The 25,547-nt window shown below is 45.5% G+C and overlaps 4 protein-coding genes across 4 annotated transcripts in view; 2 read left to right on the top strand and 2 right to left on the bottom strand.

Moving 5' to 3' along the window:
• LOC119374828 (DNA-directed RNA polymerase III subunit RPC6) overlaps window positions 1-25,547 on the top strand; it is a 339,724-nt gene that overhangs the window by 162,325 nt on the left and 151,852 nt on the right. The window lies entirely within an intron of this gene.
• Window positions 4,208-11,289, bottom strand: LOC119373688 (mitochondrial import receptor subunit TOM20 homolog). The gene is made up of 5 exons (XM_037643752.2): window positions 11,040-11,289; window positions 10,750-10,802; window positions 10,594-10,675; window positions 7,543-7,685; window positions 4,208-6,094 (listed from the first exon to the last, which is right to left on the bottom strand). The coding sequence occupies exons 1-5, from the start codon at window positions 11,179-11,181 to the stop codon at window positions 6,041-6,043; spliced, it is 474 nt and encodes a 157-aa protein (XP_037499680.1). The 5' UTR covers window positions 11,182-11,289; the 3' UTR covers window positions 4,208-6,040.
• On the bottom strand, window positions 11,834-12,634 carry LOC119374585 (histone H2A). Its single transcript, XM_037644747.2, has one exon. The coding sequence runs from the start codon at window positions 12,548-12,550 to the stop codon at window positions 12,131-12,133; it is 420 nt and encodes a 139-aa protein (XP_037500675.1). The 5' UTR covers window positions 12,551-12,634; the 3' UTR covers window positions 11,834-12,130.
• On the top strand, window positions 14,445-22,742 carry LOC119373914 (suppressor of cytokine signaling 5). Its single transcript, XM_037643980.2, has 2 exons — window positions 14,445-14,566; window positions 15,353-22,742. The coding sequence occupies exon 2, from the start codon at window positions 15,433-15,435 to the stop codon at window positions 16,849-16,851; it is 1,419 nt and encodes a 472-aa protein (XP_037499908.1). The 5' UTR covers window positions 14,445-14,566; window positions 15,353-15,432; the 3' UTR covers window positions 16,852-22,742.

The raw sequence follows: 25,547 nt of genomic DNA, 5'->3' as shown, positions 1-25,547 counted from the left end.
TAAACTATACATATCTCCATTTGTAATGCTTTCTCTTTCAAACCAGTGCTAAAAGACAAACCTTTTTATCAACAGTTGCTTCACGATTTGCCCACTGAAACATGCACATTCAAGCAAGAGGACTGCATAACTGCATTGATTCATGTGAGACACACAGAATAATTGTCCATCTTACAGACTGACTAAACACTGGTATTACAGACAGCCAGGCAACTGGAAGTCCTGTTTTTGAGTGATACAAATTATTTATATCCTAAACAGGAACAGACATTCAAAGAAAAAAAATTGTGTAAGCAAGCACCTAAGAACACCATCTATGTATACAACTGGCCTTTTTTTGCACATGCCCACTGTTCTTATCTGCCGTCAAATCTAACACAAGCTCTTTTAGCTGTCAGAGGTGCTTCCCAGTGGCACGAGGTATCTCATTTAACTCCATTACGCACTGCCAACCACATTCCGTCTTACCTAAGAATTAAGTTACCCTCCATTAAACCAGAGGCCTGCATCATACATGAACAAAACAGGAAGGCTTTAGTTTCAGGACTTTCGCTCTGAATGAACATTTCGGGTTGAATATCACTTACGACTGAAAGATCGGTTTGTTTGGCATAACGTTTTCACGAATTGGCACAATTCAAAACGAGGGAAGGAAACATGGTATCAAAAAGACAGACGGGATACTTCCCATATACGTTCTCTTTGTTACCTCCTCGTTTCCTTCACTCATTCCAAGTTGTGGTAAACTGTGACATTACGCAGCACTAATTCACCCAAACCCTTTCCTTTGGGAGTCGGTGGACAGCCAGCACACCATTTAAATGCCACACGCAAGGCCATTTCACCCACAGTGACCGATGCCTTGTGCAAAACGACAGGCAAAAGGATCCACTCACCTTTTTTTTCCTATCTTTTTTACTTGTTTACTAAGGTCTTACAACAGGTCACCAGCGTAAAAACACCACTTCAGCCAAGCGTAACCTTTTAGACTACACAAGTTTCCAGAAAGCCCTACCCATGCCCTCAATGACTGCCCCCTTCAATCCACTGCACGCTACCACAATCTTAGCATTCATATAAATAACAATCTTTCTTGGAAGCACCATACACAATATCTAATATCTAACCACTCCTTAGGATACTTGCAGAGAAATTTTTCACCTAGGCCTGTTTCATTAAAACAACTGTTGTACACAACTTATGTGTGCCCTCAATTGAAATATGCTTCATCCATATGGGATCCTCATGAAGTCATACTAATTAACAAAATTGAATCGGCACAAAACCACCCTTTCTTCCATTCTAGCTAACTATTATCACACTGCTAGTGTTACTTTAATGAATAGTCAAGGAAGGGAAGTTTGAGGGCTCATTTCTTTGTTTGACACAGCCTTAATGAAAACCAGCAGACCAAGGAAGGTATAGGGGACGTTAATTGTATTGTTTTTAAGTGTATTGTAGTAATTACGACATAAATGTCAAGAATGTGGATGAAAAGACAACTTGCCGCCGGCAGGGACCGAACCTGCAACCTTCGGATTATGCCCCCGATGCTCTCACCAATTGAGCTATGGCGGCGGTCGTCCCCTCGTTCACGTTATCGGGTATTTACGTGCATAAAACCTGGGAGTGTTAGTCAGCGCCGCTCGTAGCCATGACAGTGAGTGTGGAACACTCTCTCTTTTTTAGGGGCGAATTCTTAAGCTCCTTAAGGCGGCACCCGTTCGTCCCTCGTAGTAGTGCGTAACCAGTCGTAACGCTAGTACCAGATCTTGACCTCCAAGGTGGTGCCGGTGGGGGATTTTTCCTGTGCGTTGTTGAACAATAAAAAATTCGCAGCGTGCGCGTTAACTAAAAGCCGAATTCTTCTGTCTCTCATTCCCCATTAGCAGCCATTGGCATGTTCCAGTAGGAAACGTTAGTAGAAGTAGAAGTGTAAGTGTTAGCTAAAAGTCGACTTCTTCTGTCTCTCATTCCCATTAGCAGCCATTGTTTACCTCCAAGGTAGTGCCTGGTGAGATTTCTCCTGTGCGTGATTAAACAATAAAAATTTTGTTCAAAACGCCGTTGATTGATGAAATAAACCAACGAAAGACGCCAGATGTTTTGTAAAAGCAGAACGAAAGAACGCCAGATGTTTCTAAAGCAAAACGAAAAGACGCCAGCTGCTTAACGAAAGACGCCAGATTTTTCTAAAGCAATGGTTTTCTAAACAATGAAAATTCACAGCGTACATGTAAAATTAAAGTGAGCTGCAAGTCGTCATAACTCATCGAACCTTTAGTATAAACGCGCCCGATCTCACGTCGGTGATGATGTACTGGGCAGAATTCACGGAAGATTCACGGTTTACTGATGAACCTCCGCAGCTTCGCCCACTCATCATCATTCACTCGGTGGATATGCTGTGATTTTTTTGCCAGATGCTGTCACATAGCACGTGAACCTTTAATGAGCGGACAGCTGAACAATAAGCCCTTACATAGCACCTGAATGCACCAAGTCCGCTGGAATGAGACCCTCGCCATGAATGAATCAGGGAAGGGAATTTTGAGGGCTCATTTCTTTGTCTGACAACCTTTTTCATAAAATCTATTACCACGACGCAGCTCTTCGCTCCTTATGGATCCATCTTGTGCCCCATTATTCAGTTACTCTTGATCACATACATAAAGTTAACGTACCCCATCATTACATCATAACATGCTCACAACCATTCCTTCCGAAGACTTCGATCGATTGGAATAACCTACCTGAATCATTACTGAGCATCAGCAATTCCCTTCGTTTTAAGAATGCACTAATCAACATGAAATAATGAATGGTACAAAACGGTGTAATTACATACTTATTCATGGACATTGCGCATTTAGTAAAGTGCATGCTTTGTGTAATATTGTCAGGTATTTAACTACGTATTATGTAGTGCAGTTCCCTGCACAATAAATTGCGAGAACTAATCCTGTATTTTCTACTCTTACATAGTGTTTTCATCCCTCTCCTCATAATGTACAAACTGTAACCTGACGGCCTCGCAAATAAAAATAAATGAGTGCTTGCATGACACAGCAGAAATAAATGCCAGCGTCAGCTGTAATGCCGTGACATTAGGGGTGTGCGAATATTCGAAATTTCGAATATTTTTCTAATAGTGTTTGCTATTCGATTCGATTCGCACTGGAAGTTTACTATTCGAACTTTCCAAAAAGAAATAGAGTTCACGTCCGACTGAAAGTGACCCCTTCAAATTTTCAATATGCTTCACCTCATTACTCCCGTATTGCGGCAAAGCTGCCTTTCAAGCTCCGTTACGGTCGAATTTTGTCAAAAGACAGTCTGTGTCCGATTGGAAGTGGTCCCTAGATTTTTCAATATGCTTCATCTCATTACACCCTGGTATTGCGGCAAAGCTGCCTTTCAAGCTCCGCTACGGTCGCAAATGTATTTAACTCAAGAAAACGCTGGTTCCAACATGGAGATGAAAGGTGTGGCAGAGGTGGGGGCACAATTAATGCTGTTTTGCACCTGAAATTTCGGCAGGAAGTCCGAAAAATCGGAAGCCAAAGCTTTTTAGCATCCAAAATTTCAGGTGTTCTTATATATTGACTTCTACGAGGCAGTTTTGGAACTCCAGACTTGAAGGGAGCACACCCTTGTCCACCACATCAGTTGGGCTTCCACAGAAGTTGAAAGAGGAGGAGAGGCTGAGGAAATGATATCTTTGCCTATCACGTGTAAAGTGTTGTCAGCAACACTTTGGTTGCACCAAATCATGTACATAAATACAATTTGTCCTCTACATTGCCTCACTCTTGATAAGACAACTATGAAACACCACCCCACCAGTGCTTCATCAACCTAGCAAAAAGAAACACTTTCATGTTGCTATCTCATAAGAATATGCTTAGGAATCCTCTCTAACATTTTATTTTTTCTGCAATTTTGCTTCGAAGTATATGAAAAATATTCTAGAAATATTCGAGAAATATTCGAAAAATATTCGATTCGATTCACACTCACACTTCAATATTTGAATTCGCTTCGCACCCAAAATTTTGCTATTCGCACAGCTCTACGTGACATTAAACAGAACAGAAAACAAGCTATCAAAAAGAATATAAAACAAGACTTGCTGTAAGAAGAGAATCGACATTCCCATTTCCGGTGATGCAAGAACCACCTCATGAAATGGACAGAACTCCGCTGGTAAAAGTCAATCTGGTTTTATTTGGTAGTAATCACTGTCTTTCAAAATAACTTGATCTGGCATTAACAGAGATCTGGCCTTACTAGTATACAACATTTTTTCACAGTTTTAAGGCAAGAAGAAAAGAAATGGCTGGATAGTAAGCACGCAACAGAAGTTAGGACTTGCGGTAAGCCTCAACTCCTGTTGCGTGCGTGTTCAGTCTTTTGCTCGCACTGTTTCACGTATGAGCAAATGTGTCGCGAATTCAGTGCACTGAAACAAAGCTATAGTACAGTGGCTATTACAGTAACGTACGAGAGGCGTGAATGATTCAGGATTTTTGTCAGTATCGGTGACAGTATGCCGGGGAAATCAATAACGAACCATCAACACTCCCATTACTCTTGATAAGTTTCACATAGAAAATTTTAACAACAGTAAAATTCATTATTGCCCCCCCCCTCCCCCAAGGTTGCCCCAAGAAAGAATGATCAGAAGCCCCTCTTGATCTGATCTTGTCGGTGATAAGCCGTCTCTCGTGTCTGTGTTAGCTAATACTGCAAGATGGTCTGATTCGTGTTTGCTTCCTCGCATGCTGTAATATGGGTGTGCCAATTTTAGCTTTTCAAGTAAACGCTGTAGAGTGAAATTACAGCCAGTGGTCGCAGGGCCCATGCATTGAAATGCAGCTGTTGCCTCACCCGCGCTTGTCATCACCTCGCTGAACAACTAGCCTGCTGGTGAGCGTGTTTTTTTCGTTTAATACTTCCGCGACGTGGTAGCTTTCTTACAGTACCTCACTCGCAGGCGACACATTCAATTCTGACTAAGCCCAAATAGGATCGAAAGTGTCACATGTGGCCAAGGTATAACGCATAACACTGTAGCCAGGCTACTTTGGAGCAGTCATAAAGTAAATGAGCTTTGTCAAGTTCTACGCAACAGTTACACGAGCTTCGAAACACTTCCTTGTCTACTGAGCCGGCCATTTGCAACCCTTGTTAGGGTGAAGTTTCCATCTACCCTTTTCTCTTCAACAACTATTATCCGACACAGTTGGAGGGAGGGCAAACAGAGACAACAGAATGCCCTGTGCCGTTACAGAAACTAACGTAACAGTCAAGCGCACGTAAACAGCTAGAGAGGAAAGAAACTCAATACAGAGTGTGACGCGGTACATCCAGAGAATGTGATCTGCAAACGTGAACTCAAGAGATGCACACTGCAGCTAGTGAAACAAACTTAACTCTTGACTAAGTTACCAAATATATTGAGCAAAATACAAAAACTCAGTTCTAAAATCAAAATGTGGCATTTCTCGGGCCAACGTAGCAGAAATCTTGACTACGTTAGTAGGGTCAGCAATAATTCCCCACTTGCATACGCTTTCATAAAACGAATAACAATATTTTCAATCACTTAGTGACGCAGACTGACATGACACTTCGTCTCAAATTTTTGCATCAGCGGCAAAATCAAATGTTATGCCAAACGATACGCAAAATGCAGTACGATCCGTGGACATTTGCCGTTGTTTTGGGTTTCAGATTTCTGCGTTTAGAAAACAAACGTCAGCAGCATCACAAGGCGACGTTTATCGGTAGTGACACAATTTTACGTTTATGGATGACCTTTAGGGAGCAGAGAGATTTAAGAAATGCAATAGAAAAAAATAATAAATCAAACAAACTACAGAACGGTTCCCAACAGTCCATGGTACAAATCAGCTATGCAGACGCCTGCACCAAAGCATCTCGACTTCCAGGCTTGATGGGGACTTGTTCCAATCAGTGTTCCAAGACGGGTGGCTGGATGGTGACGGGTGTGGCCTGGAGGTGCCGGTGTTGACCCTTACTCGACGTCGTCTTCAACGAGCGGTGGTCCTCCGGCACTGTCCGCTAGGCGCTGCATACAGTGGAAGTTCGTCACGTGAGAAAGGGAAAACTGGAGTTTCGTGCAGTACATTTCCCAACTCGATGACATTACGTAGGTTTGTCACTAGCACAAATCGTAACTTTCAAATGTCATTCGAGGTGGCATTGCCTTCCTCGATAGCAAAACCGTGTATCCCTTATAGAGTGCAAACAGCAATCTACAAGGGATACACGATACAATGAAATTAACACAAACAACATGCTTCTACTGTATCCGTGTATACGTAGGTCTTGAATAGCACTATGTGTACCTACGACTTTGACATACTATTTAGGTCACTGCATCAGTACCTAACAGAACATATTCATACTATAGCATTCAGCAAGAGTTGCAACACGCAAGCCACAGTGGAATGATGCTCCTGACAAAGAAGTGGAGAGGGTTTCGCCATTCTGGCATAACGTGTATCGCATACTTTTTCGTCGCATGTTTCTTGCGCAGGCTAGCCGAGGAGCCCATCACAAAGCAAAGAAAAAGAAATTGCAATGAATTACTAAGCACATTCTAATCAGATGAGAACACGAAAGCGTGTCTTTTGGCTGTGTTCGTGCGGAGGTGTGCTGGAAAGTCTGCTGCAGGGATCTCTTGCACCATGACTGCAGGTGGTTGCTGCCACATAGTGGACAGCGTGATGAGTGTCAACGCGGCAATGCCAGCTGGCTGTGCCCTTTCGCCAAACTAGCTAAGGAACGTGGTCGCAGCTGCAGGTGGTTGCTGCGCCAGTTGTTGGTGCCAGCGTCAATCCCGGTGTGAGAGGTCACATGCTTTCTGGACATGGCTTTTGCATACGACAGCTGGATGTGCACATTCGCCAACCTAGCAACAAAAGGGCTTTCACGTTAACCAACAGAGAGGTCAGCTGCGAAGCTAAGGCAGTGACACGCCCCAGTGAAGCACGCTGTGCTAAGGGCCTAGACCACCTCAATGCTCAGGTGGCCGGGGTATCATAGCTCCTACATGAAAACATGGGGCTTTGGATCTGCGTTTGGATCAGATGCGCTTTTTGTCACAGGGTGCCGCTGCGTGCCATTGCCACACTCTATAGTGTGGTAAAGTTACACAGTAGCAACACTAGCGCACACAGGAATCGCAACAGGAGAGAGCAATCACATGTCATGACGTGCGCTGACGTGGCTTCTTTCCCCCGCGTCATTCCTAATTGTGTAGCTTCCAGCACACTTGTCGGGACGAGAGAATAGAGAAAGTGCTTAAAGTGGATGACAAATCCCTGTAACTCCATTCGTTGTTGACAGACTCGAGAAATGTTTGCGGAAATCAATTCGCGAGGCAATGAACTCCGATGCAGAGGTCATTCAATAATTACTTGAAAAAGTGGTTCAGGGCCTCTTGAAGTTCAAATGTCGCATTTCATTCTGCAAGAACTGTACAACGTAGGTGGTTGCCATGTTATCACTGACCTGCGAGACAACGGGCAGGCGCTGCAGGAGCAGGTGGAACACCTGGGGAGGCAGGGTCTGCTGCAGCACCTGCAGCAGCTGCTGGGGCTGGCCGCAGACGGCCACCGCACTGCTCAGGTGCTCTACGCCGTTCTCAATGTCACCTGCACGAAGGTTGAAGGTACGCAGCACACTGTGAGGACAGCCACAACTTGAAAGCAGGACCCACCTGATACGCCATTTGAGTCTCAGTCACTTCTACCACATTCCAAAGAAGTTAAAGGGGCAATAAAACGAAACAATGAATTTGCTTACATTGATAAATTGTACTCTGAGAACTCTAATGTGGTTAACCTCACCATCCTGTGTTCATTAAAGGGACACTAAAGGCAAATAATTTATGTCAGAGTGAAAGGTCAATGTGTGAGAACGTCTAAAACGTCAATAGTATCAACAGTAGTGCTGTAGTAATCGAGAAATTAAGGTAAGTGTAGGACACGATGTGCGCCACGAGTGGGACATTTTGGAAATGATCCCGATGACGTCAAGAGTCCCGAGTACTATTAACCACTAGTAATCAAACTAGTTGCGATAAAAAAAAGAACCTTCCGTGCATCACAAGACGTAATAAAATGCTGCTTGTTCATTTCTGTTTGATTCATGGAAAAAAAGAACCTCTAGATGTTACCATGGAGAACGGAGCGAGGGGTTCAGAAGTTCTGTTTTCGCCGAGCTGCGCGTCTCAATGGTAGTTTCGGTATCGTGAACTGCTGCGTGTGCTTGGCTCTTGCTATTTTCACACTGTTGATACACTACTGCTGCTGCTACTGGCCAAGCTAAGCTCCGTTACAGTGAACTATACGGTTTCGGAGTGGCTCGTGGCTTCGTCTTGGCAAAGTTGATGGCCGCTTTTGTGCAAGAAACCGTAGCATCGCCGGCCGGGCAGTAAAGGCGGGCAACGTTAGGCACGGCAACTGCTATGTCAGAAGGTCTGTTAAGGCGGGTAATGTGAAGACTGCTAACGCCGTGCTGACCACTAAAACATGGTTTTCTTTCAAAATAAGCATTTCCTTGGCATGAAACAAGCACTACGATGTTTCTGGAACGCTATTTCAACAATCAACGTCGACTTAATATTTACCTTTAGTGTCCCTTTAATACAGGAGAAAATCAAGGTCAACGTTTCATTGTTAAATTTCACGCTGGAATCTCCGCACACGACGTCACGGATTTCGAAGCGTATTTTTCATACTTTGGCAGCACTAGCTCAACGAAATTTCCTGAAACTCGCTATGTTAAGTCTATGGCCCCACCAGAGGACAATGTGCTTATTTTTTTACCAATCAGGAACTATGTGTGACCTAGTAGACGCCATCAAAATCTATGTCGCTGCATTTGGTGCAGGAAAACGAAGGTGTCGCTGCCACCCGCATTTTCTTTATGCGCGTCTTCTCATTTACCAAGCATCTTCTTACGGTTATAGTGGTGTTTTCAATATTGTGAAACTAATTCACTAATATACGCGAAAAATCATTCTTCTCTTTAGTGTCCCCTTAAATGACTGGACACTGAGTGATGTAATGCAATAACTATGAGTCAAAAGAAAGAAAATTATTTAAGAGAGTGCCAGCACAAAAAAATTTTGTTGTCTTGCGCTTCTTGCCACAGGATGCCGGCATTAACCACGTGACTACAGCCGGCCATTGAGGAGACACTGCCGGTCAAGTTCCGCTCGCGCGATTCAGCCGGATGCCGGGTGAATATCCACTCCCGTCCATCTTGCAATAAGAAGCCATTGAGAAACACGTGGACGCCTAAGCACCGCCAGCAGAAAGAAGCAGCACAAGAGCCTACTGGATCAAAAAGAAAGGTGATTTGTGTATAAGTGACACATCCGTGGTTTCGTGCAAGTCTGAATTTGAATGCTGTAGTTCCCTGCTGGATTAGAAATGGCTTTACAATGCCCTCATGTTTGATGTATAACGGTCATGTGAAGCAACGCTGTTTGCGCATGTGTGGTGCGGGGTTATATATAATTCTGCTCTTTTCCTGCGAATAAAATCAGTTGCGGGGGATGATCTTTTGTTGTGTTTCTTCTTTCTGCTGCTGGTGCTTAGGTGTCTAGGCTTTTCTCGACGCTATGTACCAACTAGCCCAGCAAAAAGTTCTGCTAAGAAGCTACTGACCCATTAATCACGGCTGGGAACCTCGTTTGCTCGAGCGCGCAATAGTTAATTAGTTGGAGACATTTTTGTAGGGCCCAGTTGTAATCTTGGTTCCAGGGAGCGCCGGGAGGCGGCACCAAGTTAGTTCTCTTCCTAAACAAAGCTGGCCACATGACCACAAAAAAGAAAAAACAGCGACGCAATGAATCGTTGACCATTATACGAGCACTTGTCCTGTTTTTCTATGATCCTTCCGCTGTGTCAACGTTTTTCGCGCACGTTCCATTCCATCGTGAAAATTGTACAAGCTGCCAATGTCACGCAACTTGTGAAGCAAGGACAAAAGAAAAATTTCCACTAAATACCCCAATGCACTGGAGAGGCAAATACTGAAAGGTACATCTGTGAGTTTGTGGAGAGCCCCCAAGTAAATCTAGTCCCAAACGGAATTTTGATTTGTCTCATGGGGTTATCTACTAAAAGTTTATTAGCATCTCCTGTCAGGCTAGTTAGTACCCATGGCTAGACACTGTCACACGCACAATTTAACAAGCTAACTGGGCAGGAAACGCTTCCTGCCTCATCTGTGTGTCGTTTTGCGAGTCTTAACAGTTTCTAAGCAAATACTAGAAGCTCACGTTATCTATCTCGAAGAGGAAACGAGTGCAAATGTAACCATTACAGTCCTAGAGATAAATGTTTCTGCAAGATAAACGTTTGGCCTTGTGGTGGGTGTGGTGTTCATATGCACCCATGTATGAAGTCGCAGTTGCTGTTTCGATAAAACCACATTTGTAAGAACATCGTTCTGTGTAACGCGAGAACATGCGTATCAGCTTACATTTAGGGAAATTAAATATCACCGTGTGCCTCAAATAACGCAAGCGGTGCCTGGGCAAGATCTTACCTTGTGCCAGCAGTTCCTCGCCCATCTGTACCTCGTGGATGAAGAACTTCTGTACTGCGTCGTAGTCCTTCAGGTCCGGCAACTGCGTACGCGCGTAGTTACGGGTGTTACTGCCGAAACGAAGCAAATACAGAATCCACTGCCACGATATCTTACCTTTCCAGTACCCCTGCGTGCTTGTTCCTTCTGTTGCTGTGCCTTGGCTCGTCCTGAAACGTGCGACATAACAGAGTTCACTAAAACGAGCGCTTCTTCACACCTCGACTTGGGTTTCCGTGGTCAGGGCAAGCGATATCCCACGTGCAATTCCTACGTTCTCACTAAGAGACAGCTGAATTAAGGTGAACTTCTAGGCCCGTACCAACGGCAGTTCTACAAGAACAACGTTCAGCAGTTTCCAGTCTTTGTGTTCTACAGAAACGATTTCATGCGAGGCCACGACTTACGTTCCCTCAGCTTTTGCTTGAACTGCGGGTCGCTCCGACGCTTTCGGTCGAAATAAATACAGTACCCTATGAAGAGAGTGCCGCAAACGCCGGCAGCAACGCTAAGCGCAGTCTTCGATACCATAACGCTCATCTCAACCATGTGGGCTGAAATTCTTTGGCGTGGAAAATCCGAAAATCCTCGGATGACGAACAATCAACCCCGGTCACCAGCCACACACCACCGTCAGCAGCGCACGCGTTGCGAAAGCCCTCTAGCGTCCGAAACACGAAGCAACTATCGTATTTACGATTTATGTGCGATGTAATCGCGAAACGAAGGAATTAATTACGGAACGCTCTTTCCCAAATACAAGCAAAACGAATAAGAGAAAGAAACTGAACGGAGACGAGAATGCACTTAGGTTTCTCAACTCGAAAGCACAGATGTAGAAATGGCGCGAAGTCTTGGAGCCATTTTAATTTTTTTGTCTTTGCGAAAGAGAATTTTCATTGTGCACTTGCAGTAAACTGAAGCAAGGCACTTTAGGGCGTTGGCTGAAAACTGACGTTTCGGTTATATGTTCCTTTCACGTTTAAAACGTACGAATACCAACAGCTATTTCTCCTGACTGCCCGCTATTTGTATAAATAGTACTTACGTGAATTAAGTCAAGTTGAATATTCAAGCCAGTCTACACTGACGAGAAGAGCCTAATGACGTTTGTTACCGGCACATGTCAACACAAACCTCGCAACGGGCATCTTGCGCCGCGCGATTCTGTAACACCAAAATAAAACAAAGTCCAAACGACTAGCAGTTCGAAGTGCTTTTATTTGTTCAGCGACCTCGCAATTTGACAGAACTTTACAGGAAGTCCGTGAGGAAAGGCAATGACAATGGGAAGGTACCACAGCACGAGGAAAAATAAAATGCATGAATGAATGCCGCTACAAAATAAAAGACCGGCTTTAGGCCTAACGACAAAGCAAACACCGACTGCCAAAGTGATTCTTTCAAACATGAAACATGAACATGATTCGCGACGCCGCTCAGAGCCGATGGCTAGCTAAGAGACGGCTTTACAAGCGGGATGACTAAGAAAATGTCCTCAAAACTCCTGGCTGGAGCCTCCTTTCTTGCCAGGCTTGCCGCCGGTGCTGGTTTGTCCCGTCTTCTTGGGCAGCAGTACGGCCTGGATGTTGGGAAGGACGCCGCCTTGGGAGATGGTGACTCCGGAGAGGAGTTTGTTGAGCTCCTCGTCGTTGCGGATGGCGAGTTGAAGGTGACGCGGGATGATACGGGTCTTCTTGTTGTCTCGGGCAGCGTTTCCCGCCAATTCGAGCACCTCGGCGGCTAGGTACTCCAGGACAGCGGCGAGGTAGACTGGAGCGCCGGCACCGACCCTCTCGCTGTAGTTGCCCTTGCGCAAAAGCCGGTGGATGCGGCCCACAGGGAACTGGAGACCGGCCCGAGAGGAACGGGACTTGCCCTTCGCCTTGGCCTTTCCGCCCTTGCCGCGACCAGACATGTTTGCTCACTCTTTTTTGACGCGTACACAACACACAACGACAAAGATGCCGACTGACCGACGGTACAGATTATGGAGGCGCCGCGCCAAAAACGATGGCTTATATAGAGACCGGAAATAAGCAAAAAAGAAGAAACACTGCCGTAGTTGCCAGTCTAGAAATGAAGTTTCGCTTTGCAACGCACGGCGACGTGTTTTCGGCAGTTTTCGGTGCTTGTGTTATTGTTTAATGCACGATATCGTAGAATTTAACAGAAAAACGTTGATACATTCAACCAGCTATTATAGTTTTATATTGTGAGAGTGGGTTTTTGTAACTAAAAAAAGAACTTCTAAACTAATAAACACCATCATCATCAATATTTATTTGCAAGTCTCAGATGCTATGCTTTATGACGCTGCAAATGCCGGAAGTGATTGCAGGCGCCAATCGCCGCTGTATCCACCTTGTTTTATGGCAACGTCCCCACAAAAATGACGTCACTTTAATAAAATAAAACTTATTACCATTCAAGTGTATAAAGTAGTACTTATTAAATCTGCAAAATATAAAACAAAAGATGTCTGACAAGTTAATTATAGATGTATTATAGATTATAGATTATAGAGTAACGCGGGAGACGAATTACAGCTCATGATTACTGAACTGGATACGGAAAGTAGAAGAGTAGGTCTGAAAATTAATATGCATAAAACTAAAGTAATGTGGAACAATCTTGGCAGAGAACAGCGCTTTGCGATAGGTGGCGAGACGCTGGAAGTTGTAAAGGAGTACGTCTACTTAGGACAGGTCGTAACCGCGGAGCCGAACCATGAGAGTGAAATAACTAGGAGAATAAGGATGGGATGGGGCTCATTCGGCAAGCACTATCAAATCATGAATGGTAGTCTACCACTATCTATCAAGAGGAAGGTATATAACAGCTGCATCTTACCGGTACTTATACCTACGGAGCAGAAACCTGGAGACTTACAAAGAGGGTTCAACTTAAATTGAGGACGACGCAGCGAGCGATGGAAAGGAAAATGATAGGTGTAACCTTAAGAGACAGGAAGAGAGCAGAGTGGGTCAGGGAACAAACGGGGGTTAAGGATATCATAGTTGAAATTAAGAAGAAGAAATGGATATGGGCCGACCACGTAGCACGTCGGCAGGATAACCGGCATAGGCGTGCGCAGGGGGGGGGGGGGGCAAAGGGGGCGAGAAGGGGGGGCGCAAAGTCAGCCCTATACATTGTAGGGGGGGCGATAGGGGGGGCGCAAAGGCAGCCGCATACATTGACATAATAGGGAGGGGGGCCGCTGCGACGAACCTTCGCCCCCCCTGAAGGGCAACCCTGCGCACGCTTATGATAACCGGTGGTCATTAAATTCCAAGAGATGGCAAACGCGTGAGGGGGAGACAAAAAATTAGGTGGGTAGATGAGATTAAGAAGTTTGCAGGTGTAACGTGGCAGCAGAAAGCACAGGACCGAGTTGATTGGCGGAACATGGGAGAGGCCTTTGCCCTGCAGTGGGCGTAGACAGGCTGATGATGATGATGTATTATAGATGTATCAGGCAATCTGCCAAAAACGAAAATCGCGTAGAGCCGCCATGCTTGAAACAATATTTATGCCGAAGGCCATTTGATTTCCTTTTTCTTTAGCATCATTGCACTCTCACTACAAAATATTTGTAAAAACAACACGGTGCTAAGCCCAAAATGTTTTTATGATGGGCAGAATAAAACAAAAAACGCATATTTGTAGTTTGAGTATTAGCCGCTTTTAGTGCTGCGGGCGCATGCGATGTGATTTGTTTGTTTATTATGTTATGGCTTGTTCGTCGTGCACATCCGTGGTCGTGCACGTCTGTTCGCGGAGCTGTGACGTCACACGTAAAGCGAAACAAAAATACAAGAGCTATTTCCTGTGTGCGATCATTTGTCGCTGTTGTCTCTTTGGTTTGGCTTGTGCGTGTTTGGTGTTATTTACCGTGTTGTGTGTTCATGAGGACCACATCGGTTTTGTCAACGTGAGTACACAGCCTTTCAGAACGAGGATTTTGCGAATTCTCGCGACAGCGCATTGACTAGGCGTTTCTGTGTTGACCGCGCTCATTCTTGCTCGCAAAACACCCTGCAGTTAAAAAGGAGGAAAGTGAAACTGTTCAGGAACAAATTGGGCTCGTTTTGTGGTAGTTACGAGCAGTTAACGAAGGTTCAATTACGCCGAACGTGTTACCGATGTAGCGTACTTTGCGCTTTTACGGCGCGTGTGACCCAGTTTTGCGGTTTACTCGGGAGGATAATACGATCACACATTTGCGCTATCGATCTTCGTTTCAGGAAGCGTAGGTCGCGGAGTTGCACGCAGGGTTCTTACAAATCGCTTTCGTTTTTGTTTTTTTCACGCTTTCGTGCCACATCACAGAACCCGGACGCACAAAGTCCGTACGGCGATTGCGCCGAGACGCCTCTTATTTTGCGTTATCTCCGGAGAATTTCGTCCGTGCAGCTCGCTAAGCCTAGTTTACGCGTATGTTTGGTTTTTGTTTCTTTTTGTTGTTTCCTCGTTGTCGTGAATGGAAGGACACGTACGGACGGATTTTGCGTATGCGCGCCACCTCATGCGCGTATTTCTCGGCTATCTTTCTGTTCTCGCATTGTGTGTAAGTATAGAAAGGATTCGACGGACGCGATTGAATCACTCGTTTCGGGATCTCGAGTCGCTGACGAATCTTTTGACGTGATCGCGTACGTACGCGCTATCGCGTTTCTGATAGGTGCTCCGTGCGGCCCTCTCGTTTGTACCGTTTCAGATGACGCAGCTTCTGAGGCGTGTAGACGTTCGCGGGAACGTGTGACTAGCGATGTCCGTCTAGGACGGGGAGACCAAAATATGTCCAGCTCGGACACGGATCCGACGGACGGCGTCCGATGTCCGGAGGCCGACTGCGGACAGCACGGCGACGCCGACGCTGCCGAGGGCTCCAGCGCTTCGGCCGCGACTCAGACCGAGGAGAAGACGCCCGCTGGAGTGCGACAGAAGTTGAGGACCCTGACGTTCGGCCGTCGTCGAAGCAAGAACGCGACGACGTCGTCATCGGCGGGTGCCGCCGCTTCCACCAATGAACAGCCTTCGTCCCGCGATTGCAAGCCGGCGCGGAAAGGCGGTTGGGGTTTCAAGCTCGGATGTAGATCGCGACGCACGGCGTCGTCTGCCACTGATCCCGTCGCCAGCGACCACCCTACGGGCTGTCCGATATGCATCTGCACCGGGTACCGCCGTACCGAGGAGCGAAGCGTCGACACCGACGCCACCGTGCGGGTGACGCCGCCGCGCAGTCATGGCAAGTTCGCCTGCAACCCGGACGGCAAGTACCGAGGCGACGAGTACCAGGTGGACGACTGGGACGAGAGGGCTCGCAAGGAGCGAGCCCGCGAAATTGAAGAGGGAGTCGACCCTCCCCCCGGATTCCGTAGCGACGGTCGACCTTCAACCTCTTCTTCGTGCTCTTCTTCCTCCGAGGAACAGCCGAGGGCTGCGGCGGTACCCTCTCCACAGCCTCTTCAACAACACCTTCCCGAACTAGCCCTCGCTCTTCGCAACCAACTCAGCTTCGCCAGTGGCGGCAACCCCGAGAGCCTCTCCCTTCCGTGGGAGGTCCTCAGCCAGATCTGGGACGTGGCACCGCAGGTCCACACCCAGGTCGACTACATGCACTGCCTGGTTCCCGACCTTCTGGGCATCACCTCGTGCGGCTTCTACTGGGGCAAGATGGACCGGTACGAGGCCGAGCGGCTGCTGGAGAACAAGCCCGAGGGCACCTTCCTGCTCCGTGACTCGGCCCAGGAGGAGTACCTGTTCTCGGTGAGCTTCCGGCGGTACGGCCGCTCGCTGCACGCTCGCGTCGAGCAGTGGAACCACCGATTCAGCTTCGACTCGCACGACCCGGGCGTGTTCTCGTCGCGCACCGTGTGCGGGCTCGTTGAGCACTACAAGGACCCGTCGTGCTGCATGTACTTCGAGCCCATGCTCACGCGGCCCCTGCACCGGACTTTTGTCTTCTCGCTGCAGCACTTGGCACGCGCGGTCATCTGCTCCTGCATCGCGTACGACGGCGCTGCCAAGCTGCCACTGCCACGCAGCCTCAAGAGCTACCTGCGCGAGTACCACTACAAGCAGAGGGTGCGGGTGCGCCAGATCGAGGATGGGGGCACCACGGTGCAGGACTTTGGGCCGGGCACCGGCCGTGGATACGGGCTTCTGGGTGCCTCCGCGCTTAACGGCTGCCACATAAACCCAGACGTTGGTTGACGTCGTTGTTGCGTACAGCTCCGAAGGTCCGGACAATGACGTTGTGCTAGTTAGGTTCAGCCAGTCACCGTTTGCAGGTGACCATAGTTCAGTTGATGATACAAACGTTGCCTAGAAGCGAACTTTAGGAGGTTAGCATCTTGGACCAGTTGGCAAAGGCATACGGGGTCCGTCCGTAAAGTAATGAAACTGGGTCTGGTAAAAATAAATTTATTGATCCAATCCGTACATATTATTTAACTTCTTCAAGATAGTTTCCTTGGGCATCAATGCACCAATTACAATGCAATTCCATTGTTGCAAAGGTTCCCTGAAAGTCAGTTGCTACGACCTCTCTCGGAGACTCTGCGACAGCCCATTGGATGGTGGAAACACTGTCGAAACGGTTACTTTTCTGGCTTCTCTTGAGCTTTGGGAACAGGAATAAGTTCACTGGGATTGCATCAGGGCTGATGCAGCCCTGATATAGCAGCATCGGAATCGTGTTGTATCGCCCAAGGAAACAATTTTGAAAATTTTAAATAATACGTACTGATCGGATCGGTCAAGTCCTTTTTACCAGACCCAGTCTCGTTACTTCACGGACAGACCCTGCATATTACACTAAAGGAAACGGGAGTGGGAATTGACAGGACCACAGATGAGGCAGTGGGGACAGGAGAGCACCTGTCTGCCAAGTTTCACGTCGTTTCCTTTAGCCAGAAGATGTCGAGTTGGCGAGCACTTGCCTCGCACGACAGGACTGCTCGTTTTGAAGATCTGTTACCATGCAACAGCTCGTCTGAATCCTTTTTTGGGCCAGTGTACGAGCTATCGAACAATATTTTACATTCTCCGCAGGTGCCTTCCACAGTTACAGGTGCCAACTTTACGCTTTGAAACGGCAAACGTGAAATGGAAAAAAAGATCAATTTAACTTTATATGTAGTTCATTTTAGAAACCTTATATAATGTAGTGGCCGTGAAATTGATATTGTGCTGGGTATGTTTGAGGAAAAAAGAAAGCAAGAGAACCTGTAAAGGTGAATATGTATTTTAGCGCTGTCATCGTGTGGAGAAAGTTCCATTGCTGCCACCAGTTCACCACATTTTGGCAAGGTTCTGAAAATTTGTGGCACATATTGGGTACCCCACTGTCCATGTAATAACTTAAGTGCGGCTATTCCAAATGTCGTGCACCGAGCTTCTAAAAAAAATAGGTGCGTCATGCTACGTGTTAACATGCATATTGATTTTTTCAGTTTTTTTGTGTTAGTCACAGTGTCGGGGCATAAAAGTTCCGGTGGTGTCTGCACACTTTGTTCCGGTGATGTCTGTGCACGCGTCACACTTTTTCTAGAACAAGTCTCCGGTGAATCGAGTGCTGACAGTCTGGGCTGCCATTCTGTAGGAATTCCTTTCTACTGTGCTCTACGCCAGTCATACCATCCGCAGCTCACAACCAACTGGTTGATTCCGGTGATAACGTGGACGACTCGTTGCTCTGACGAGTGTCGAAGAATGCTAATTTGTTAGTGTGGCAAGAGGCAAGTCTACAAAATATCAGCCCAAACTGTTGTCTGCTTGGTTGAATCGCTCGGTAACCAGGCGCACGTGACCACTTTTGCGATTCAGCACGACATTCTCATGTTCTTGGCCAACTTCTAACACTTGAACGTTGCACCATGATTGACATTGCTGTTTCTGTATGACTGATAAGATCACTGAGGAAATTAATGGCGGCAGCACTTCGAAGGGTTTTTCTTAACTGAAAATTGTAAAAATGCATGATAATTTATTTTACTGGCTTTTATTTTTGCATATTGAACATGCACATATGGCTGAAAATGCATTTGTCTTTTAAACCATTTGTGACTTCAATGGTACCTGTAGCTGGGTATACTCCGTTTCGCACATAGCAAGCAACATTGCAGATGCTACGCAAGTTCTGCAGCCTCGCGGATCTCTCTTCGGGTGTTTTGTGGCCCAGTTCTCAAATCTGTAATATTTTCTACAAAATGAATTGTATTCATGCATTATGACTACAACTTTTTTTGGTGAAAGTTTACGTCAAACTGCACGCCGCTTGCAGTGTGTTTGCGCTTTCCATAGGCAACGCGTTTTTTTCTTGTCACGAGCGTAAATGATGCACAAAACGCTGTGCTGGCTTAGGGGCCCCGAGCCGTTGTTCTGATAAGTTTGAAGATGTGGGTTCGATTGCCGACCACGGCGGCCGCATCTCAACAGGGTCGAAATGCGGAAACACCCACATGCTATATACTATCGCGCTCAGTATGAGCTACATTACGCGAGCGCGTGGCCGAACGCCCTGCAAGGTTGTGCAGTTGCGCCTATCATGGCATATTTTTGAGTTATTGGGAGAGAGTGTGGCTGTGCCTGCGAGCGCGCGTCTCCTCCACTTGCTTTCACCCTTGCTCTCGTTTTGCCCTGCGGTGATATCAGCTGCGAAAATGATAACTTCGAGGGTGAAAGCAAGCAAGTGGGGGCGATGCGCACTCGCAGGGACAGCCTAACTCTCTCCCAATAACTTGAAAATATGCCATAATCGGCGCAACTGTACAACCTTGCAGAGCGCTCGCCCACGCGCTCGCGTGATGTAGCTCATACTGAGCGCGATAGTACATGTTCACGTTAAAGAAACCCCAGGTGGTCAAAATTTATTTGGAAGCTCCCTACTTAAGTGTGCCTCAAATAACCTCCCCAGAATGACTCGCTGCGACTGCTTATCGCAGAAACTCATTGTTCCGATCGTTTTGACGGTGAATAAGCTCTATCTCCGATTCCTTTCGTCTGATGAGTACGTCATAACTACTGACGTAAAAGTAAGAGGCTTGACTTTACATTGAATTATGTAGCACAGGCCTGCCCGATATACTATGCATCTGTCCAGATCACTTTGTTACATTAAAGTAAGTAACACTTCTTGATTGTGGATGGAAATGGCAAAAAAAGCCTCTCTAGCCTTTGAGCGTTTCATGCTATATGTGAAGCGGAGTATAGTCATATGGTTTTTATGTTTTATTACCGCCATAGCCAAGAGGGGGAGGGAGTATGTAGTACACCCACACAAAGGTGGAAAACTTACCCCCCACCTCCCTTGGAATAAAGCTACGTGCCTTGTCTTTTGTGTAATTTTGACAGCTCTATTTCGGTTTATGAATAAGCATTAAATAGCATCTTGCTGAAAATGAGTTATTTAAATCAGTTAATCGTCGTTAAAAAATTGCCAGTGGATCCTCAACTGTACTGTGAACAATGACTCTGTGGACCTGTTTTGCAAAATTATCCATCTTTTTTTGAGAATTGGTAGTCTGTTAATATATATATATATATATATATATATATATATATATATATATATATATATATATATATATATATATATATATGACCATTATTTTGAAATGGAGTATACTACCTAGATGAGATAGGTCCTAGAGTCTGACACTGAATTGGAACTCCCTGCCTCCATTCTTGGTGATTCCTGGCAACTCCTTGGTGCACTCTTCGTATATGTTTGTTTTTATTGAGGTGCAGTGTCTACATCGTTAATGGTACGGAAATGATTTCTTAAGAATATGGAATGTTTTCATTTTCTGCAGTTGTCCGCTTCTTGCGCTATTGGAACGGACACAAAATTTTCTGGAATGACAGAAACAGAATGTGAAAAAGAAATGATCAGTCAAGATACTACTCCAGTTGGGCTTGCCAAGCCACACTTAATGACTGAAGTGCACTGAAGAGTTTTTGTGGCGAAAACTATTCTTTGCTAATGAAACGGATGTTATTAGCTTACATTTGTTGGTTGCCCTCAAGTTCCTCATTGTAAGCGCGATCTGGTTCAGTGTTGGATATGTAACACGTCTCGGGCGTTTATAGTGTCAAAGGACCAGTCACCAGAGGACTTTCTTTAAAGGTGCACCGCAACACTTTCTCGAACGTAGTCGGAAACATTGCCGATCTGCAGTCAAGGCTCCTGCAAACGTGCGAGCCAAATAATATTGCACTGCATGTGGCGAGGAATTTACTGTTTCATGTCAAATACAACAAGACATTGTTTGCTCTCCCCTCGGTAAATTACGCAGCAGGCGAGCATGACAGGTGTTTGCCGATTTCACCAACTATGCTTGCGCTTGACGGATTTGGAAAAATACTTAGTTCTGAGATTCACGAGGCAACGGTGACCATTAATAAGGTCATTTGACAGTGCTAACTTTGAGAGGTGCTGCAGGACCATTTCATAAATGCATGCACAAGACGAAGAAGTAACAGTGCTATCCTGCTCAAGCGCGTAGATAAAAAAAAGTGTGCTTCGATTAACGTAAACCTGAGTTGCGACCATACCGATGAAGTTTTGTGTCGTGTTAACGTGGTGGAGATCTTCTAACAAGGATGCAGACGAAATGCGCATTATTTTGCTTTGTGTCCAATTTCACTTATTAATAGAGAAGGACGGAAGATCTACTCAATGAGACACCGAAACGTGTAATAAGAGTGAGCCAAAGTGTTGCTAGCTTTCGCCACCACATTTCACGCTCACCATTTCGTGACATGACGACGACTGCGGTTGTCCGCTAGCTGGGTAGAGCTGATAGTGCACGCGAGCACACGGCTCTTCAGGAGGATGCTGAACAGAAAAACGTGCTTTGGTTTCAGACTAATCAATTCTTTGAGAACTGTATTTTCTAGTGGTGGGAACGGTAATCGTAATGCACTTACTGTAGTGAGCTCCTTGCTAGTGCATTGAAATATTCATTGCGAGAAGAGAAAATTCGTGAAGAACAAGCTTGCATTTCTTGGATTTCGATACGTCGTCGTGATGTTGCGAATTTCAAATTTCTGGGAACTCTTCCGGTTTTTGAGAAAGTAGCAACCGTTTGGCAAGTGTGGTCTCTTGTTCATTTGGAACACAACTTGGCCAGTTTTTACTTGTGAATGCTGAACTAGGCACATAATAATACGTTCAAGGTTCATTACATCACTGCAAGAAGATGGGAAACATTTAAGCAAGTGTTGACACCCTTCTTTCATTTACGTCTATTCACACTTTTCAGGCCCCCATCTCCCGGTAACATGTGACTTCTTTTATATTGTAAAACCACATTTTACGTTAATACTGCTCAACCTACTCTGTTCGCTTCATTGTTTCTTTTAAAATGAAAAATAGATTGAGGGCCTGCTGTTGGCACGAACCATTTGCTCAGAGCTCCTCAACGTCCTCGTGCGTTTACCCGACTTATTTTTTTTTATTTTATTTTAATCGGTGGTAGTATAAGAGCTTGTGGTGACACACTTTGCTCACGAATGTCCATCTTTTAAAGAGTTGTCGCTAGCTCAACTATTTCGTTATCGTGTGTATAGTTAAACAAGATTACCTATCTGCGCGTTTTATTTCATTGTATATTGAATGTGCCTGTGCTCTGCTTGCAAAACTTTGTGGAATGTAAGTTGGCGCGGCAAAGAGTTGAGGAAACGGTTCCGGCAAGGAGCCGCGTTGTGGCTACGTGCCGAGTGCAAAAAAAGAAATTGCTTTTGATACACGGTTCGTTAGTGGAAGCAATGTAGAAATTGTTTTCTTAGCTGTGTGAAAGTATTGATTGCTTGAATTAAGATGCATATACAATTTCACGTGGTTCCATGGAGCCATAGCTGTAAACAACAAGAACAAGGATTTGTCTATATAACGCTTGTTATTTATTGTCCTGTTGCGTCTTGTACATTATACAGTTCGTCGGAATACCTTTTTTTACCCTCTGTACATAGTGTAAGTAATGTCCCTAGCACCCTGTCCAGTCTGCGTGCTGAATTGTTTCCCCACATGTATTTCACTGCTCACATTTGTTAATTATTCATGATTGTAAAAAAAAAAAAAATAAAGTTGGAAGATACCATGCCGTTCCTCTTCCCTACCATTTGCTCGACCAGTGGTGGCGTTGCGCCACCGCGTCCCGGGTCGCGGGTTTGATCCGTTACTACAGTGGGTGGCATTCTTACAGTGGCTGCATGCAAAAAAAATGTCTGCACCGTGCTTGGAATGCACAGCAGAGAACCCCAGATTATGAAATTGGAGCTGAACCACTCCACTACGATGTGTCTCACAACCCACAGCACTCCATTATGTGCACTGTGTGTGCGCGTAATACTAGCTAACGACGCAGTAAAAGTTTTGATGGTTGGGTGCCGTACGTCAATGCTATGGCCTCGCCATTTGGCACGTTCTTCTGACATTTCCTGCGCCGCAGTTGCTGATGAGGTAGGTGGCAGCTTTGTTTGAAGATGTGTTTGAGCGATGTTAACAAAACAATGAGGTTTCGTTTAACGCAAGTTTTGTGACATCATACCTATGAGTGCCCAATGAAAGTTGAAACAGATGCATGCCATTGTTTCGTTTCAAGCAAGTTTTGTTTATGTGGAGTTCACTGCATGTAAAAAATTTTCTTTGTCACTATTTGTAGAAAATTAGTGCCATCATTGGCGCTATCGTTATTGAAAAATTCTGAACAAGTAACACGTCACCAGCGATCGAAATCTGGGTTGGGATCCATTAAAATATGGAAGACTACCTCTTATGGCACTGCTAGGTGCTGCAGATCCTGATCTGCTTGCACTGAACTTCAAAGCAAAACATTAGCTCCCTTTTCACGAACATTTTTCAGTAATCTCCCGACTGTCAGCTGGCAATGTCAGCTGTGTTCGTTAGAAATTAAAGGCACTCCACTGTTCACATTGATATCCAAAACTTCAAATACAAATTGGATAGCCTGCATTGTATTATTCGCAGTCAACTTGGTAACTGTTAAAACAGTACCGATACGAAAATTTTCCGTTTTTTTTTTTTTTTTGCGTCAAATGAAAGGTCTCAAGAGCCTAGAAAAAGTATTGGCAAGTGTGAGTGCACCCTGACAAAATAATTACATGTTTTAAAAGCTAGCTTCGGTTCCTACTATACCCTGACGTCACAATATGGTATGAGCTTTTCGTCACGTGCTCACGCAACGGAGCGCGACGTTTCCACGGCCGCTCCGTTGGTGATGCACAAGCTGCCATTTTTAATCGTTTTGGTGCCCGACGTCATCACAACTAGCCATACTGGTGCGCAAAGTCGCGCTAGTGTTGATGGCAGTAGGTGCACCATGCGGAAATGGACTTTAATGTAAAAATAAAATATCAGCATTTACCGAGTTTCACACTTGTGCAGAGCCGTCTCTGTACACAGGAAATTTGTATGGCAGAGTAAACTTGCCTTCGAAAATTCGTGTCAATACCGCTAGGCATTTAAAGTACTAGTCGGAGAGCTTTTCACTGAATATAGACCTTTTCACAGAAGAGAAAAAACACCGCCATGCTGGGCTGCGCACAGGAGTACAAAGGCTAACGTCACAGCCTTGGCAGTGCATTTTGGGAGGGGGTTCACACCAATTTAGCGCAGCCCATAGAGGATTATGGCGGCATCCAGGGAGCCATCTGTGAAAAGATGTATACAAAGGTAGCATCTCATTCAGCCTGCAGGGAAGATAATAATGCAAATGATGCATTTTCAGAAGAATGCACCAACAGACATGGGAAAGCAGGTATTGTTCCATTGCTCATTAGCCTATCAGCATCTGTTGCTACATTGTCCTGAAGGCGTTCAGGGCAGCCATTATTTTATGCACGACCTGCGCTTGCACAAGGGTTTTCTGCTGTCTCTGGCTGCTCGGTGAAAGCAGCTCGGGCGTGTTCTTTTAGGACACTGCCTGGTGGTACAATTAAGTGTCTCGTGCCATCCTAAACGACTGAAGATAAAATGCAAACACACAAGTTGGATCACATTGCCTCGTAGTAAGTGATGTAGATAAAACAACGTTTGGAGGAAGCACTGTTAGCGGAAGCGTGTCCTGGAGAGCACGATGTAGCAAATGAATACACGTTTAACACTTCCAAGACTTCTGACAAACACGTGGTCAATCAATCACCACGCGACTACGTAGACCTCCTGAATCCTGTCTGGTGCAATATCCCTTGTAAAATGCATGTCCTTAAAACCTCCGGCTTATTTTTCTTCAGAGGGAAGCTCGAAAGGTGCACAAAAAGAAAGAAAAAAAAAAGCACCATCTTCATTTTTGCACAAGGTCACAGATCAGCGGAACTTGCCCAGCTTTGTTACGTTGTTACGTGTTACGTTGAATGATACGGAAGACAACAAAGCAGTACAAATTCTCAGACGGACACGAGAAACGGCACACAAGATTTGTTTTAGTGCAAGAAGTTTTTGCTGCCTTCAACAAGAAGAAATTCGAGGCCTTCAATTTCTTTTTTTCAAGTTATCGTCAGCTAAAGCAACATTAGTTCGAAACTTATGGGAACAAAGCTCGCGCAAACGAGAGAATAGAGTGTAGACAAGTCTGACTACACTATAGTTTAACTACAGTCATTATCTGCCGCTACGTACGTTGCAAAACATTAGGAGTTAAGTTCCTTCCATTACATCTGAAAACATGTCCAAGCATACGAGATCTTCACAAACACACTGACGCAACCTGCAGCTCAAAGCACGCAATAGTACCTCCAATTTAGCCAGGGAAGCCAGTTTGCACATTGTCAAATTCCACCATGTTGTCCAATTCGCCATCTTGTGAGTTCTGAATGGCCCAGAGGGCTGCTACGACATTTCTGATGGGCTTAAAGAGCCGCCATTATGGAATTTGACAATGTCC

The sequence above is a fragment of the Rhipicephalus sanguineus genome, chromosome 11 (assembly GCF_013339695.2).
Source record: "Rhipicephalus sanguineus isolate Rsan-2018 chromosome 11, BIME_Rsan_1.4, whole genome shotgun sequence".
Lineage (NCBI taxonomy): Eukaryota > Metazoa > Arthropoda > Arachnida > Ixodida > Ixodidae > Rhipicephalus > Rhipicephalus sanguineus.
Note: the sequence above shows the minus strand (reverse complement) of the source record. Positions and strands in the feature narration are given on the sequence as shown.